A 19,107-nucleotide genomic window follows, 5' to 3' on the forward strand; every position below is an offset into this window, starting at 1 on the left:
AACACTGGAAACGATCAGTGATACCATTTAACCGCTTTCCCTTCACCCTATAGCAGATATACTGCTGCAGGGCGGCAGGGGTGCGCAAAATCGAGTATATATACGTGATTTTCTATTTCCGGGTAGGGGGCGCCTCTATTCGCAGCCTCAGCTGTCAATCACCGGGTCCCGGCTGGTGATTACTCGTCGGCACCCGGTGATCACCGAGCATTACCAACGGGGGGTGAGAACTGTATGTAAACAATACAATTCTCTCCTCTGTCAGCTCCTGCACACTGCTTTGTATGGCTCTGCACAGAGCCACACAAAGCAGTGTGCTTACAGTGAAACACAGGCCTCATAGTAAAACAGCAAACAGCACACAGTTAACCCTTTGATCTCCCCAACATGTTAACCCCTTCCTGCCCAGTGCCTTTAGTACAGTGTCAGTGCTTTTTATTAGCACTGATCACTATACTGGTGTCACTGGGGATGACATTGACACCAAGTCAGTTCCCCTCCACTGTCAGAATGCCCACCGCAGTCCCACTATAAGTTGCTGATCGCTGCCATTACTAATACAAAAAAAAAAATCACAGTATATATACCACCATTTGTAAACGCTATAACTTTCACATAAACAAATGGATTTACATGTATTGGGATTTTTTTTAGCAAAGACATGTTGCAGAATACATTTTGGCCTAAATTTATGACAAATTTGATTTTATAAAATTTTTTTAGTGGACATGTTTAATAGAAAAAAGTAAAAAATATTGTTTTTTTCTCAAAATTGTCGGTCTTTTTTTTTATAGCGCAAAAAATAAAAAACACACAGGCAATCTAATACCACCAAAAGAAAGCTCTATGCGTGGAAAAAAAAAGGACGTGAATTTAATTTCAGTGTTGCATGACTGCGCAATTGTCAGTTACCTCAATAACGCAGCGCTGTTACGCAAAAAATGGCCTGGTCAAGAAGCATTGCCTATGGAACATATAGGGTACTGAAGGTTGTCGATGTTTCACGGGCAATTTTAAGCCTTGACATGTTGGATATCTATTTACTCGGTGCAACCTCGTCTTTTATATTTTACCCAAAAATTGAGTAATATGTTGCATTTGTGTGCCTTAAGACTAACTTTAATGTGTTTGTTACTGAAAATTTGTATTTCATAAACCATTGCACTAATATCACGTGACATAAAAAAAGTGAAACTACCACTACTCTCCCAGGTCTCTGCTTTCAGGAAATATATAATGTTTTAAACCTTTTTGGAAAAAAAATAATAAAAGAAAATATTTTTGCAGGAAAAAAGTGCATTTACTATTTTTTTTCCTAAGGAGCCTGGAAAGCATTGCACCCGTGATCAGTGGATCAGGAGTGCAATGCTAGGCTCCTGCAGACAAGTCCTGCAGCTCTCAGCCCATACCTTGCATAGGGGATGACTGTTCAAAGACTGCAGGTCTTGTGAATGAACTACAAGGCTCATCAGCAACCTTGCAGTCCATGATCTGCAAGCTGTCAGCCGCCACAAAGGCTGATGGCACTTGTAGTTGAAGTAATTCACGGGAAGCTGTGAATTAATGACACGGCCATGTGGACGGAGCCCCGCACTGCCATGTTAGTTTTAAATAGTGGCATTGGACCCAGGGAGAAGATCCCCTGCTCACTGTCAAATGGAGGGGGGAAGAGGCCGCAGCTACTGGAATATGTTACATGTTGCACCCTAAATACAGGTAGAACATGTAGACCCCACTGGCGGCAAAGTTTTCAGCCGCCCAACGCTAGGATATCTAATGGCTGAGTTCCCCACTCACTAACAACACATGGATCTCCTAATAGAGCTACTTGCTGTCAGCACAACACTTTGAAGTTTCGGCTTGCAAACGGAGACTTAACGCAAGGCACAGATCGGCAGAAGTATTTTAACTTCTTTCAAAGTCTTCATATCCCCAAAGTGGAGGACCAGACATCACCAAGGAGTTGTTGATCTACACGTCAGAGTGGTGAGAGCCTGCGGGCACACTTTGTCAGCTGTCGCCATTTGTGCAAATCTTCATCTCTAGAACCATAAGGTCATTGGCGCCACTACACTGTAAGGGTTGAATTATATTCATACCCTGCAGGGGACTACCAGTTACCACTCTGGTGTCTAATTGACTGTACATGACACACAGCTACTTATGCTTAGGGCATTGGCTGCACCTGGATACACTGGTGAAATCATCATACAGCTCACCATTGACTATCACGCCCAGGTTGTGTGCTTTTCCAGCCTACCCTACCTATTATAAGCATTTCACCATGTCCGTCCACCACCCCATATGGACAGGGGTACATTACCCTCATTGATGTCCTGTTGCTTTATATGGATTTCCATATGTGAATTTTGCTGAACTTGGCCCTATTGTGGCAACACTAGGTTTTTTATACATATGTTATATGTTTTTGATGTTGTTGCTGTTCTACACAGAATTGGCCACCACTCTCAGACCAGAGTCACTCTACCACTCCGAGTACCAGTTGATTGGGTAGCATTCCAAGTCTGCTTTCCACTTACTAGTATATACTGACTGCCAGTCTTGAGACTGCTGGCCTGCCATGATCTGCTCTCTATGAGACCGAGATAATGCATTGCAGCATATGGGAGTGGATGTGTGATGCCCTGACTTGTATTTTAAGGTAATAATGTTATTTAACCCCTTGACGCCGACGTCACACAAATATGCGGCCTCAAAGAACTGGGCTTTTTTTTCTGTGGGGCCGCATATTTGCGTACCTGTCTTTGTGCTGGGAGAACACCGCACGGCGCGCTCCCAGCACAAAGACTGCGGTGTCACTGACATCACTGGGTCCCATTCTAACGATCGGGACCCAAGACTCCTGATTCCAGGTCACATGATCGCTGTGATAGCCTCTGATTGGCTATCACAGTGATTAGTCACTGTACAGCCCGTCATCCTTGTTTTTTTTTTCTCTCCATGAATGGAGGAGAGAGATACATTGTATCTCTCTAACTCCTGGCATAGAGGGAAAAAAAATGTTTGTAAAAAAAAAAAGATAAATAAATATTAAAAAATACCTAGATCAAGGTTTGATCTAGTTCAGTGCCAGGGTAAGTGTTTGCTCTCCTTGCCCAGCCTGTCAGTTTAGGTGGATGGCCATGTCTTGGTAGGTTTGCAGTTGTGCCATACTCTTTCCATTTTCGGATGATGGATTGATGATGAAGGATTGAACAGTGCTCTGTGAGATGTTCAAAGCTTGGCATATTTTTTTATAACCTAACCCTGCTTTAAACGTATCCACAACTTTATCCCTGACCTGTCTGATGTGTTCCTTGGCCTTCATGATGCTGTTTGTTCACCAATGTTCTCCAACAAACCTCTGAGGGCTTCAAAGAACAGCTGTATTTATAGTGAGATTAAATTACACACAGGTGGACTCGATTTACTAATTATTTAACTTCTGAAGGCAATTGGTTCCACTAGATTTTAGTTAGGGGTATCAGTGTAAAGGGGGCTGAATACAAATACACGCCACACTTTTCAGATATTTATGACTGCATACCAGTGCACAAAGACAGGTCCATAAAGACATGGATGAGCGACTTTCGGGTGGAGGAACTTAACTGGCCTGCACAGGGTCCTGACCTCAACCCCATAGAATACCATGAATTAGAGCGGAGACTGCCAGCCAGGCCTTCTCATACGACATCTGACCTCACAAATGCACTTCTGGAAGAATAGTTAAACATTCCCATAGACACACTCCTAAACCTTGTGGACGGCCTTCTCAGAAGAGTTGAAGCTATTATAGCTGTAAAGGGCGGGGCCAACTCAATATTGAACCCTACAGACTAAGACTGGGATGCCATTAAACTTCATGTGCATGTAAAGGCAGGTGTCCGAATACTTTTGGCAATATATTGTAATATATTGTAAATTTTTGAATTGGCTTTGTATTCAATATTTCTGGATCTATGTCTTCATAGTCGTATGTTATCTTGTCCCTTTGCCCTAATGAAAGAGGAGTTGTGAGCCTCTGAAATGCATTGGTGGAACCTTTTGATGTTACTGAAATTACTACTGGATTTACTGTAATCTTATTTCTCTTCACTTTCTTTCCCAAAGCCAAACAAGAAGTAAGAGAAAATCCCTGCAAATTAAGGGAATTCATAGAGGATTCCCAGGTCACCAGAACTAGTGTCTCCATTGGAGGATTTCCCATCTATTACTTTTCTGGGGATGACCCAAAATTTGGGATTTTCTTTTACTTTCACTGATATTGGTAAACAGGACACATAAAGATTAAAAGATTAAAAAGACATTACAAGATTAAAGGACAAACAGAGTAGTGATGGGCCTGAACACCCCCCTAAAGAAAGTTCGACCGCGGACTTCGGACATTATGCAAGTCTATGAAGCTCAAACTTGAAAATTCAAAAGTGTCCATTTTGAAGGCTTACAGTTGTGTCCAAAATTATTCAACCCCCACTGAAATTGAGTGTTTTGGCCAGTTTGACATTGCTTTTGATCATTCAGTCATCTTGCTTACATTTACATTAAAGAGGCACTTGTAGGTCAGACAAATATAACATAACAGTTATAATGAAATAACCACAAATGTCTTTTCTGTGCTCACAGCATTATCCGTTTTATTCAACCCCCAAGTGACATTCAATCTTAGTACTTAGTACAGCATCCTTTTACAGTTATAACAGCTTTTAAACGTGAAGCATAGCTTGACACAAGTGTCTTGCAGCGATCTACGGGTATCTTCGCCCATTCTTCATGGGCAAAGGCCTCCAGTTCAGTCACATTCTTAGGCTTGCGCACTGCAACTGCTTTCTTTAAGTCCCACCAGAGGTTCTCAATCGGATTTAAGTCTGGTGACTGCGATGGCCACTCCAAAATGTTCCAGCCTTTCCTCTGCAACCATGCTCTAGTGGACTTGGAGGTATGCTTGGGATCATTGTCCTGTTGAAAGGTCCAACGTCTCCCAAGCCTCAGGTGTGTGACGGACTGCATCACGTTTCCATCCAATATCTCCTGGTACTGAAGAGAATTCATGGTACCTTGCACACGCTGAAGCTTCCCTGTACCTGCAGAAGCAAAACAGCCCCAAAGCATGATTGACCCTCCACCATGCTTCACAGTAGGCAAGGTGTTCTTTTCATCATAGGCCTTGTTCTTCCTCCTCCAAACATAGCGTTGATCCATGGGCCCAAACAGTTCTAATTTTGTTTCATCAGTCCACAGAACACTATCCCACAACTTTTGTGGTTTGTCCACATGGCTTTTGGCATACTGCAGTCGACTCTTCTTATTCTTTGGAGACAGCAAGGGGGTACGCCTGGGAGTTCTGGCACGGAGGCCTTCATTACGCAGTGTGCGTCTTATTGTCTGGGCTGAAACTTCTGTACCCACATCTGACAAATCTTTTCTCAGTTCCTCAGCAGTCACACGGGGACTTCTCTCCACTCTACGCTTCAGGTAGCGCACAGCAGTCGAAGTCAGCATCTTCTTTCTGCCACGACCAGGTAGCGTTTCAACAGTGCCCTTTGCCTTGAATTTGCGAATGATGCTTCCTAAGGTGTCTCTTGGTATGTTTAACATCTTTGCAATCTTCTTATAGCCATTGCCCTTCCTGTGAAGAGAAATCACCTCTTCTCTTGTCTTCCTGGACCATTCTCTTGCCTTCACCATGTTTGTAACCACACCAGTAAATGTCTAGAAGGAGCTGAGTATCAGTCATTTTAAAGCTGCCTAATTGGTGCTTATTATGCTTGATTGCTGCTCGGTGACATCCACAGGTGTTTTCAATACCTGATGGAAAGCACCTGTATGAACCTCTGTTCTTCAGAGTGGTAGTCTTTAAGGGGTTGAATAATTGTGGCAATGAAGAAACCACATAAGAACCATTTACTACTGTATTACATAAACAATTGATGTCATTTTAGTTGCATTTGGGTAGTTACAACGTCCTTGTAGGATTTGATTCTGAATACAATTCCAAATGTACACTATAGTCCCTAAACCCCTTTACAGCATTGGGGGTTGAATAATTTTGGACACAACTGTATATGTAAGTTATTGGTCATAAAAGTTGTAAACTACCTGCAAAGTTGCACATCTGTACAATGCATAGAACCTTCTGCAGCAGGAATGACAGTTTTTTTTTTTTTTTTTTTAAATATTAAAACAAAAACAGCCCCTTTAGGTCTGGTAGGAAGCCTAGGAGCGACCCTACAGTGAAAAAAAAGTGTATGGGGTTCCCTCTAAAAGCCTTACCAGGCCATTTAAAGGGAACCATACCCCCAAAAAAAGGCAAGGGGCCCCCCCTAAATTCCTACCAGACCCTTGATCTGACCACAGGCTGGCAGGCGAGGACAGGGGAGTGAAGAACGAGCGCCCCCTTCCCTGTGCCTTACCTGGCCACATGTCCTCGACATTGGGGGGACATTGGGCCCTGATGGGGACAAGGGCTTCTTCCCCACAACCCTTTCCTGGTGGTTGTGGGGTCTGTGGGTAGGGGGGCTTATAAGCATCAGGGTACCCCTTTAAATAATGGGCACCCTGTTGCCCCCCCCCTTGTGAATGAGTAAAGGGTACATGTGCCCCTACCCATCCTTTAAAAGGTTAAAATTGTGAAAAAATAAAGAGACCAGACTTTACCCTTGTAACTTGGCTCAAGAAGGGTTGCAAAACCAGTATGATGTTCGTGTGTTTGCCGAACATACGAACACCCAATGTTCGAGTCGAACCTATGTTTGACTCAAACATAAAGCCCATCATTAATAGAGAGAGTAAAAAACAACACGGTTTATAGGTTCACGATCTAGCATAACCAGAAGAACTAGTTTCTAAAGCTTTATTGTCAATGTAATATAAGAACCTTATATGGACGCTAACTTTTCAATAATGTTCTGTAAAAAGGAAAAAAAAAAAGAAAGGACTTCTTCATTAAAGTCCAGCTCCAGCTAAAACATTGGTTTTTGTATCTGTCTTGGATAGCAAGGTGTAGGGTTAGAGCCTCTATCAGGTTTTTATTGCTTTTCCTTTTGAGTAGAGTTCCCCAACTTTCCTGGCATGAAATCTGTCACCTTGACTTGTGCTAGAAAGTGAATGTTCTCAGTGGGGACACAAACATAAATAAAATCCTCCAAATACGGACTAAAAAAGAACAGCGAGTGCTTAGAGATGGGAGCAGCTGGCACTAAAGGTGAAAAGTCTAAATAAATAAATAAATAAATACAATGCGAATTGTGCAGTGCTTATAATAAAGTGCATCAAAAACCTTTTGTGTATATAAAAATTCATACAACCAATAAATGCACACACTTAAATACATTCAAAAAGTGCATATATGATCTAGATTAGAAAATGTTTTATATAAAAAAGCGATAAACACACCACTAGAGCGAATAGGAGATGCCTGTGCAGTTATATGTAACAGTTCATATAATGTCCCAGGTGCAAGACGTATCCCCTTGGAGATGTGCACATGTACGAAACACGTTGGGAGAGGCCTTATGTGCCTTATGTCTGGGTCTCGGATTATTGGCCATCTTTGAAAGTCTGGACGCGTTTGTTCTTTCTATTCCACGTGGTTTATGGTTTGTTTTTAATAGTTTTGACACATTCAATAATAAATACTACACTAAATACCTTTATCTTGGGCTCCGTGTGGTGAGCAATTTCCAAACAGGGCTTGCTTCAGACATCGATCCTGTCCACCCTGAAGAGCGATCCCTGGAGGTCCTTTTGGGCTGGAGTGCCTTGCTAAACTCTTTACAGGTGAGTTCATATTGGTGAAGGATCTGCACTGAGGATTTCTCACGTTTGGCTTGCTGTATTGTGCTTTGCTGGGTTTTTTTGTCTTCCTCTGGATCAACTGTGGGTATAGGATTATAACTTTCTATGGTTGAACTGGATGGACTTTAGTCTTTTTTTCAGCCAGACTATGTAACTATGGGAAGCACTATTAGTGAAGTCTTCTAAACTGGTGGTCTCCTTGTTTGGACATTATATGAACTGTCACATATACCTGCACAGGCACTTTTTGTTCACTCTAGTGGTGTGCTTATCACTTTTTTTATAAAACATTTTCTAATGTGGTAGATCATATATGCACTTTTTGAATGTATTTAAGTCTATGCATTTATTGGTTGTATGAATTTTTATGTACACAAAAGTTTATTGATGCACTTTATTATAAGCACTGCTCAATTCTCATTATAAATAAAATCCTGACAGAGCTTCTAACCCTTCCACCCTCTACTAAAATATTTGTTATTGCTGTTTGTGCTATTATGGTGACCTCCTTTTATTTTTCTGTTCTGGGTGGTCACACATCTAGTAAGCTGCAACGTAATACTTTTCTTTTTGTAGGTTTAGTTATGCTTTAACCTTCTTGATCAAATGATGAGGTACCCTTACCTGTCTCTGGGAGGTCCAGGGATGTGGTCATACTTCAGGTGAATGTAGTGGATGTACCCACAGTACAGCAGGATACAGAAAAGGGTCAGCCCCAGAAACAGCAAAGAGGCCCAACTCAGAAAGCTGACCAACCCCATGATGGCTTTTCAGGAACTTTCCTTCTCTCAGACTGTAATGATATTTATATATACAGAGAAACTGGGCTTACAGCCAGATGAGTCTGCGCATGTGTAATATCTCCCGTCACATTGGGAGAGATACAAGTTGCACAATAAGCGTCACCCCTCCCAATCTACAACAAGGAAATGGTTATGCATTCTTGCAAAGAGGCCCCAGACTACAGACGTCCTCAGAGTATATCTGAATGAAAAGTGCTCCAGTTCCTCAAAGCACACAATGGTCTGTTCCTATTGTTCTCACTGCAATATAAAAGTGAGAAGCTAAAGCAGGGGTCAGCAACCTTTTCCACTGGTGTCAAGCATTAGACAACCGGCATGACACAAAACAATAGTGCTCCATAGATCAGCACCAATTCCTGCACCTTCACATCTCAGACCACCCCAATTCCTACACCTTTACACCTCAAACCAGCCGTAATACCAGCACCTTCACACTTCAGATCACTAGTCCTGCACCTTCACACTTCAGATCACCATTCCTGCATCTTCACACCCTAGATCACCATTCCTGCACCTTCACACTATGGATCAACATTCCTGCAGCTTCACACCCCAGATCACCATTCCTTCACCTTCACGCTACGGATCAGCATTCCTGCACCTTCACACCCCAGATCACCATTCCTTCACCTTCACACTACGGATCAACATTCCTGCACTTTCACACCCCAGATCACCGTTCCTTCACCTTCACACTACGGATCAACATTCCTGCACTTTCACACCCCAGATCACCATTCCTTCACCTTCACACTACAGATCAACATTCCTGCACCTTCACACTTCAGATCACCATTCCTTCACCTTCACACTACGGATCAAAATTCCTGCACCTTCACACTTCAGATCAGTACCAGTTGCTGCACCTTTACACCTCAAACCAGCTCCAGTCCATGCACCATCAGACCTCAAATAATTAATGTGCAACATAATATCCACAGGAGTGAATCCACAATATGTGTATCAAGTGGCAATACGGATGAAAAGTGGTCAAATAGTGAATGCAGAAAACATCAAGTGTTCAGTGGATAAATAGCATAAAGATATCATATGGGAAAACCAAAATCACTGTCAGTGGTGATAAAAAAGTGGCATAAGAAAATGGCAACAAAGATGAAACGTGGCCAAATAGTGAATGTAAAAAAACATCAAGTGTTCAGTAGATAAATAGCATAAGGATAACATATAAGAAAAACAAAATGCTGTCAATGGTGATATAAAAATGGCATAAAGGAGTGGCAACAAAGATGAAACGTGGTCAAATAGTGAATGTAAAAAAACATCAAGTGTTCAGTGAATGAAATACATAAGAATATATGAAAAAACAAAATAAGATCAATGGTGACAAATAGGTGGCAAAAAAGACTATCAGTCCCCAAAAAAAAAACAAAAACAAAAAAAAAAACAGCCCCAAACTACACAAATGATGTGTGTATCTTCAGCACAAAGCCGTGAAAAATCAGTGACCACAGACAAACCGCCTAGTGTGCACGCTCACCTTCAAACTGCGACCCGCAAGGAGTCACAAAGCATAAATGGAGGTAGATGATCTCCAAATGGATGGATCTCAATGGTGAGACAAATGAAGGCTCCTCTCCATGGCATACACAGCAATCAGTAATACCGATATCCTTAAGGCTGTGTAACTTTAAATCTCCTCCTCCAAATTTTTCATAAGAAGAGATCAAAAGAGAGCAATGATAGTTGGCTGTTTCCAAACTCCTGCTGTTCAAACTACAGTATGCACTTTTGTCCTGCTGCACTTCCAATGAGCCAATTCCTGCACCTTCACATCTCAGATCAGTCCCAATTCCTGCACCTTCACATCTCAGATCAGCCCCAATTCCTGTACCTTTAAACCTCAATCATCCCAATTCCTTCACTGTCACACTTCAGATTAGCCCCAATCCTTGCAACTTCAGACCTCAGATCAGTCCCAATTCCTGCACCTTCACATCTCACATCAGCCACAATTCCTTCACCTTCACACCTCAGATTAGCCCCAATCCTTGCAACTTCAGACCTCAGATCAGTCCCAATTCCTGAACCATCACACCTCAGATCAACCCTAAATCCTACATTATCATACATGCATGAGATTCGTACTTGCTGCAGCTGGCAATTTCATTAGAAGAAGGTAGAGGTTGGGTTGGAGAGCTTCTTCACATAATGACATTTGTGGCTGCAGGCAGGGCTATGCTAGTGTTGAGAGGAGAGTGAGCATCTGAACGCCAGAGATGTCAATTCCTCTCTGAAACATCATGAAGGCAGATGAGTCAAAGGGGAAGGCTGGGCTCTATGACAGCAGCACTTGTAGGGAACAGGGGCCTACCGAGGGGTCCTTCCCTCCCCCAGTGGGCCAGTGCAAAATTGCATTCATGTCACATGATGATCTTCCAAGTACACCTCAAAATTACATTGCATGACCGTCTTGACGTGTGCCTTATCCCTGTGCTAAAGGGAAAGAAAGGATAGTTCAACAACATCAAGACAGGAGCACTCTTTTTTTCTTTACAAATTTCACAAATAAAAAAAGTGACACGTAAATGTGATTTTTTTTTTTTTATGTCAGAAAAGGTAGAAGTTTCCTTAAATACCAAACTTAAAGAGTAGCTCCACTCAAAAGGGGAAGTTTAAGTACTGGTCCTGTGCCCAATTTTGACAGGTACCCGCTCCCATTTCCGCTGTGATCAGAAGTGGAAGTTGTCCTCCCTCCCTCTGTAGTCTTCTGGGACACGTGCGAGGTCCCAGAAGACTACAGGACCACTCACAAGGCGCAGCACTATTCGCGCAGTGGGCACCCGGCTGTGAAGTCACAAGCTGTCATAGCTGGGTGCCCAAACTTAAGATGTCAGCCCAGGGGAGTGAGGACAGCCGATAAAGCGGTCTGCGGTGAGTACACTGTTGGATCGTGGGACAGGTGAGTGTCTGTTTTTTAAAAGTCAGCAGCTACAATTTTTGTAGCTTCTAACTTTTTGGGGTTTTTTTAGGTTTGACTGGAGCTCTGCTTTAAAGTGTATCTGTAGTCAAACTTTTTTTTTAAGTTTATTTATTGATTTGCCTTCACTTCTTGTCCTGGACTGAAAAGAGTACATATACCGGTACTGTATATTGAGAAAAAAAATTCTGCAAAAATATGTAAATTTCTTATTTTTTCCCCAAAAGTGAACTTTATTCTTTAAATATAAGCAGACTCCTCCATTACCTTTCATTCTGATGAGAGCTGTAAAAATTGGGATTACTTTTTCTTGGTGATGACAGTCACCAAGACAAATAAAAACTGGTAAATGCCCCAGTGGGAAAACAGACAGTAATAAAAACTTGACAGGGGCTTTGGCTATACATTTATGCACTTTAATGTTAAACTCAGGTGAAAGGTAAATTATACCTAAATGATACCTACTCTGACATCAAGTTGATGAAGGATGTTTTCTAAAGGGATCTGCCCTTTATCCAAAGGCTTTACCCCTTCAAAGGATCTAACCAACAACAGCTACTGGTGCCTGGGGGGGGGGGGCATTTTTTTAAGTAGCACAGGCCAGACTACAGGTACCTCTCCTGTATTCAGATTAATTTATAGTGGGAGGCTGGTTTTAAATCCAAGGGGCATGGTCATTGTCAACAGTCGCACACCAGCTTTCTGTGCCAGTTCATGATTGGGTACAAAGAATGCCTCATCATGTAGTCCTGGGACATGCAGCTGCGGGACACCTCTAGCACCACTCTCCTGGGCCATCTTAAAGTTGGGCTCTAGCATTGTTCACTTTATACTTTTGCAAGCGTGAAATATTCAGCTTTGGAAATAGAACAAAAAATACGGATAAAGTAAGAAATTACCAAAATCTTATTAAAGTTGAATCAACTATTTTGAACTCTGGGAAAACCCCCAATCAATACACAATGTTACCTTTGCAACATTTTCACTTGGCTAATCAATACATAACCCGCTTTATATCAATTTTAATAAAAAATACAAAAATATTTTCTCTAATGAAAACAATTTTCAAGTTTGGTTGTGGTAACGTGTTAAAAGATTACATTCTATTTTAAAAAGTGGATAAATCACCTACATATACTGAAAGTGGTCTTTTTTTAATATGAATTTGTGCCTATGGTTTTTACTTTGTGCTGTCTTTAGTGAATGCATAGTGTGTATTGAGGTTATTGGTCTCAAGTAAATGGATAGGCTGCATTCTGAGTGATGTTACCAGTCTCTAGTGGATGGATAGGCTGCATTCTCAGTGGTGTCACCGGGCTGCATTTCCAATGATGTTTACAGGTTTTAGTATAGCAAAAGACTGCATTCTCAGTGATGTCACTGGTCTCTAATGAATGGATAGGCTGCATTCTCAGTGATGTCACTGGTCTCTAATGAATGGATAGGCTGCATTCTCAGTGATGTCACTGGTCTCTAGTGAATGGATAGGCTGCATTCTCAGTGATGTCACTGGTCTCTAGTGAATGGATAGGCTGCATTCTCAGTGATGTCACTGGTCTCTAGTGAATGGATAGGCTGCATTCTCAGTGATGTCACCGGCCTCTAGTGAATGGATAGGCTGCATTCTCAGTGATGTCACCAGCCTCTAGTGAATGGATAGGCTGCATTCTCAGTGATGTCACCGGTCTCATGTGAATGGATAGGCTGCATTCTCAGTGATGTCACCGGTCTCTAGTGAATGGATAGGCTGCATTCTCAGTGATGTCACCGGACTCTAGTGAATGGATAGGCTGCATTCTCAGTGATGTCACCGGTCTCTAGTGAATGGATAGGCTGCATTCTCAGTGATGTCACCGGTCTCTAGTGAATGGATAGGCTGCATTCTCAGTGATGTCACCGGTCTCTAGTGAATGGATAGGCTGCATTCTCAGTGATGTCACCGGTCTCTAGTGAATGGATAGGCTGTATTCTCAGTGATGTCACCGGTCTCTAGTGAATGGATAGGCTGCATTCTCAGCAATGTCACTGTTTTATGATGGGTGAATAGACTACTTTCTCTGCAATGTCACTGGTCTCTGATGAATGGATGAACTACTTTCTCAGTGATGGCACTGGTCTCTGGTGAGAGGATAGCTAACTGACAAAACAACCTTCTCCAATGTTTGTAGGTGATTGATACACTAAATTTAAACAATCGTAAAACCTTGGAAACTAACAATTATTTACAAACTTGATCAAAAAGATTAATGTATAGCTATATACAAAGATAACACATTCCTGACATTTCTTAGTGAAATTGTGAGACAAAAACCAAACTCGACCCCAGTCATCTCTGACCAGGTCTACGCAAAACACCCCTAGATGAGTAGCAACCCCACCACATTTCAATCCTTACACCACCTCCTGACTGCAATAACCTCCTGGGGACTTTGTTCAGGTATATACTGTAAAGTATGCTTGCGTTGCTATTACTAGCATGTCCAGAGCAGGATTTGTGCATGGGCCTCAATGGCTGTTAGATAGAGAGGCAGGACTGCCAGGGGTGGCACTTGGTCCCCCACACTTCATGATGCTGTCGGTAACATATTTTCATGAACAAATAAAGGTTCTGGATTTCCACCTGCCATATTTCGGTGGATGCAAACATTCTAGGAACATTGTTATATTGGTTAAAGTGTATCTAAAGCCAAGCTTTATTTTTTCATTTTGAGTAAATTGGGTTAAGAACCCCTTGGTTTTATTTTGCCAACTGTGTCCCATTCGAGAGATTCCCCCTAATTTCCTATCCAGTAGAACCAATATAATGTGAGTGGGATCTCTCCAAATTAAGAGCTGTTAACTAAGCAACCTGATGGTCACCAAAACAAATAGAGAGCATGAATCTTCCCAGTGGGGACACGGACAGAAATTAAGATCCAAGGTTCTTACTAATCCCTACTCTATCTAAAATTTTGAAAAAAAAAAAAACTTTGATACACTTTAATGATGAACAAAAGCTGTTTCTGTTGGGAAGTCTGTGGTGTAGACTTTGGACTTTAAGGAACATCTGAGTTGTGTTTTCAGGTGAGGTACTTGTGGATACATGAATCTGATTAAAAAATCAGTTTTAGGCTTCTTCTGTGTGGCTACATATGACCCCAGCATCTTCTTGGTGGCCACAGTTGTGTTTGCCAATCTCCTTGTGCTTACAGTCCAGTAGAGTCTTCTCCTTGCCCGTGCACTCCACATCATCAAGAAGTATGGGAAGGTTCTTTCCTTCTCCAAATTCTGCTTGTTTGGCAGCCTTTACAACATTGGGGAATCCCAACTGTCGGCACACAACGGCTGCCGCTTTGCTGTTCCACAAGTCATCGCACACCGTGCCCCACTGTCCATTGACAAAGATCTCAACCCTTCCACGGTCAGGTTTATTGCCATTAGCCAAGCGAACTGACCCAGTATATATTTCCACAGATCTCGGCCTAGAGTCTGCCCCGGCATTTGCTTTTGTTTTCTTTCTTTGACCTCTCTTTTCGTTGCTCTTACCGCCTTTCTTTGGTTTTGGTGGTTTGGTTGTGGTTGGTCTGGAGGTGGTTGGGATTTTTTCACCTTGAATGAGCTTTAATAGCTGTTCCACCCAATCAGGTGTTGCATTGGGGGGTGGCTGTGCAGTGGCTTTGGCCCTTCCTGTTGTTCTTGAGGTGGGTTTAACCTTTGGTTTCTTAGTTGGGGTGGTTTTTATTATTAATTCTGCAAATAGTAAACATGAAAAAGGTTACATATTGGATTACTATTTCATTTTTACGTATTTGATTTGTGCTTTATATCAGTATTTTGTGTTTGACAGCTTGTAAACATTGGCATATTGATTCATTAACAAATTGAAGCCAAACTCCAGCTCAAACCTTTTAAGCAGTTGCCACAAACAGTTTTTCTTTAGGGATAAAGGTTTTAGATAAATAAAAGCTAATCATTGTACACACCCCTGCCAGTGTTAAATGGTTTCTCTCAACCCTCCAGCTGCTACATCTACAAGAGAGCTTGTTCTTTTTGAAAAACAACAGACTTACTGGCCAGATCACCAGGTATAATTAAGAGAAAGAAAACCTACCTAAAAAAAAAACAAATGCAGCCACCATATCTGAGAATTGGTAAGCCGCAAAATAATAAATGTTTGCTTTTAGGTTTAATACCGCTTTAAATGTAAAACAGTAGCAGAAGCCCTAAAATAATAACTTTGACTGGAGAAATTGTGCTATGGGATCTCAAGAAATTGTCCACAAGACCAAAAGCCTTTGGGAAGATCAGGGTTAAAAGTGACTGATGCTCTGCCTAAAGCAGAAAGGAGGAACCAAGGAAGGCAAGCAAAAATCACATGACCATAGGCCTAGGCCTTATATTAAAGAAACAGCTCTATATTAAGGATGGCCACACACTAAACCATTTTCTTACAATTTTCTGTACAATTTCTGCCCAATTTCCTTTAGATTTACCTTCAACTGTGTAGTGCAAGGGCCTGCCTAATTGGATACAACTGAAAGTGTTGTTTGGGTTTGACCTCATATTATATGGTTTTTGGTAAATATAAAGCAAAAATCTCAAGAAAATTGTATAATATATGGCCAGCCTAAAGGTGGGAATACACGATTAGAAAATCAACCGATCGGTCATCCGACGACTGAGAGGTGTTCATTCGTTGGTTGAAATTGTGGCAGAGGGGGGTGGCGGAGACAGAGCGGTTGGAAAGGTGAATGAGTCTGGCAGCCGTATTCAGGATCGACTGAAGCGGGGACAGCCAGTGGCGAGGCAGGCCAGTGAGGAGGGAGTTGCAGTAGTCGAGTCGTGATATGATGAGGGAGTGGGCTTTTTAAGTATGGGGGTGATGTGTGCATGTTTCAGAGGGGAGGGGAAAGTGCCAGAGGAGAGGGAGAGATTGAAGATGTGGGTGAGACAGCGTAGGATGGAGGGGGAGGGAGGTCGTAGGAGTTGTGAGGGGATAGGGTCGAGGGGGCAGGTGTTGAGGCGGGCATCAGAGAGGATCTTGGAGACTTCCTCGATGGTAGTAAGGTCAAAGGTGCGGAGTGTTGGGGGGGGCTTCAGTATGAGGAATGTAGGGTGGGGTGGAAGAGGAGGTCAGAGCAGTGGTGGGGCCGTGGGAGAGGGGTGATGAGGGGGTAGCTGAGTGAGGGTGAAGGGGGTTGGAGAGAGTTTGAGCAGCGACGAAGTCCCTGCGGGTTATGTCGAGGGGGAGGGGGGATGAGGGGGTAGCTGTGTGAGAGGGGACGGGTTGAGAGGGCGTGTGAGTTGCGGCAATGTCCTTGCGAATTGTGTCAATCTTGTTTTTGAAGTGATTGGCAATCTCAAGGGCAGTGAGTGAGGTGCTGGGTGGAGGTGGGGGTGGAGAGAGTAGAGAGTTAAAGGCGGAGAAGAGTCGGCGAGGATTGGAGGAGAGGGCCTTGATGAGGGTCAGGAAGTAGGCTTGTTTGGCAGCATGGAGGGAGGAGGTGTAGGCGTGGAAGGCAGATTTGTAGCGGGTGAAGGCTTGTTGGGATTTGGTTTTGCGCCATAGTCGCTCCAGGGCATGACTGTGTCATTTGAGGGTTTTGGTGTGATCAGTCTGCCAGGGCTGGAGCGGTCGGGGTCTGATGTTGCGTGTGGTTAAAGGCGCTAGTGAGTCGAGGGCTGTTGAGAGCACATTGTTGTAGGCGGTCAAAGCCAAGTCGGGGCAGGACAGGGGGAGGATGCGGTCGTGAAGTTGATCAGCTGCAGAGTGGAGGGAGGCAGGGTTAAGGTTGCGGAGGTTACGGCTGGTAGTAGTGTGACATTTGGAGGGGTAGGCGTTGGAGGACGAGGAGATAGAGAAGGTAATCAGGTTGTGGTCAGAGAGAGGGAAGGGGGTGTTAGTGAGGTTGTGGGGAGCGCAGCGGTTGGAGAACACGAGATCAAGGATATTACCGTCGGAGTGGGTGGTGGATTGTATGCACTGTGCAAGTGCAAAGGAGGAGGTTAAGTGGAGGAGACGGACTGTGTCCGGGTTGTCGAGGTTGACAGGGATGTTGAAATCCCCAAGGATGATGGTGGGTAGCTCAGAGGAGAGGAAGAAGGGTAGCCAGGAGGAGAAGTCATCCAGGAAGCGGGGTATGGATCCAGGAGGCCGGTATATCACAGCAATCTTCAGGGGGGTTGGGGAGAATAGTTGGGCGCAGTGGGCCTCGAAGGAGGAGAAGGATAGGGAGGGGGGGTTTGGGAGGACTCGGAAGGTGCTCTGCGGTGACAGGAGCAGAACAACTCCACCACCTTTACGACCGTTGGGCCTGGGTGAGTGGGTCCAGGTGAGACCTCCGTAGGAGAGTGCAGCAGGGGAGGTAGAGTCAGTGGACTGGATCCAGGTTTCCGTAATCGCCAGGAGGTTGAGGGAACGGGAAACAAAGAGGTTGTGGATGGCGGTAAGCTTGTTGCACACCGATCGGGCGTTCAGGAGTGCACATGAAAACGGGGGGAGATTTTAGGGAGCAGGGGGACAGATACTAAGTTGCGGGGGTTGCAGCGGGACGTGGAGGCGGGAGGGTATTGTGAGGGAGGTGGTGGAGGGCCAGGATTCGGGGAGATGTAACCCACGGTTATGAGGAGGAGAAGGGTGAGAAAGGTGGCATGGGATGTGCAGGAGCGTGAGAAACCACTAGTGGAGGTATTCGGGTCAGTGGGAGAGTGGAGTAATAGGAGGAGGTGGTGGGTGCCGTAGAGGGGCGAAGGAAGCAGTGAGGACACAATATACAATTGTTTGGGAGGAGCAGAGGGATATAGTGAATGGATTTTGGGAACGGAGGAGAGGAAAATGAGAAGGAGGAGTGGAAGAGGCATTTTGGGGAGGTGATGAGAGCAATAGTAGGGAGATGATAGCAATGAGGGGGAGATGTACAAGTTTTGGGGTGGAGCAGAGGGGTAAAGAAATGAGATTTGGGAACAGAGGATAGTAATATGGAAAGGAGAAGAGGGGATGTATTGTATAAAAGGTACACGGAGTGGGTCTCAGGTATGTAAGAGATGTTTCCCAGGGTGTTTGCTTGCAGTCTGTCCAGCATGCAGTAGAGCTTTTTGCTGTTGTTGTGTCTTCCTGCTGCTTATGTTCTCCTGCTTTAGTTCAACTGCTGTGTTTAACTGCATCGCACTTGTTCAAAGCCGCACTCAATCTGAAGCAGCACCCCCATCAGAGACTGTGCCCCCCATCAGAGATCTCCCCCCATGAGCTGATCTAAATTTATAGGGAGATGCTCAAATGAGCATTCAACTCCACCCCAATTAGAAGCTGATCAGGATCACGTGAGTAGTGGGGGATGTTTCTCAGGAAACAGACTACAGTCATAAAAAAACGGGTGCAGCTAAAGGTGAGGACTGGTCAACATACACAAATATAAATACACCATTTGTTCAGAATTTAACAGGAGTCAATGCGTTTTTGAGTTAAGAGTGGAGGTAGGAGAAAGATGCATTTACCCAGGAGGAAGGCAGCAGAAGTCAATGCGTTAATCTGCATATAATATAAAATATAATCTGCAGAATTCTGGTTTCATCATCTCATTAGGCCAATCTACT

The 19,107-nt window shown here is 43.6% G+C and overlaps 2 protein-coding genes across 3 annotated transcripts in view; both read right to left on the minus strand.

Annotated features, from left to right (window-relative positions):
* CYP46A1 (cytochrome P450 family 46 subfamily A member 1) overlaps nucleotides 1-8,759 on the minus strand; it is a 37,011-nt gene extending 28,252 nt beyond the window's left edge. Inside the window, exon 1 of one of the 2 annotated variants that reach the window (XM_089656332.1) lies at nucleotides 8,419-8,759. In XM_089656332.1, the coding sequence (XP_089512458.1) occupies nucleotides 8,419-8,555 (137 nt within the window). In that variant the 5' untranslated portion in view covers nucleotides 8,556-8,759. The remainder of the gene's footprint in view (nucleotides 1-8,418) is intronic. The other variant, XM_089656342.1, reaches the window with a different exon arrangement.
* Nucleotides 8,760-11,144: 2,385 nt separating this feature from the next.
* HHIPL1 (HHIP like 1) overlaps nucleotides 11,145-19,107 on the minus strand; it is a 47,523-nt gene continuing 39,560 nt past the window's right edge. Inside the window, exon 9 of the mRNA XM_089656354.1 lies at nucleotides 11,145-15,264. Within this exon, the coding sequence (XP_089512480.1) occupies nucleotides 14,642-15,264 (623 nt within the window). The 3' untranslated portion in view covers nucleotides 11,145-14,641. The remainder of the gene's footprint in view (nucleotides 15,265-19,107) is intronic.

Source organism: Staurois parvus, unplaced genomic scaffold (genome assembly GCF_062004578.1).
Source record: "Staurois parvus isolate SC_StPar_1 unplaced genomic scaffold, SC_StPar_1.0 ptg000026l, whole genome shotgun sequence".
Taxonomy (NCBI): Eukaryota; Metazoa; Chordata; class Amphibia; order Anura; family Ranidae; genus Staurois; species Staurois parvus.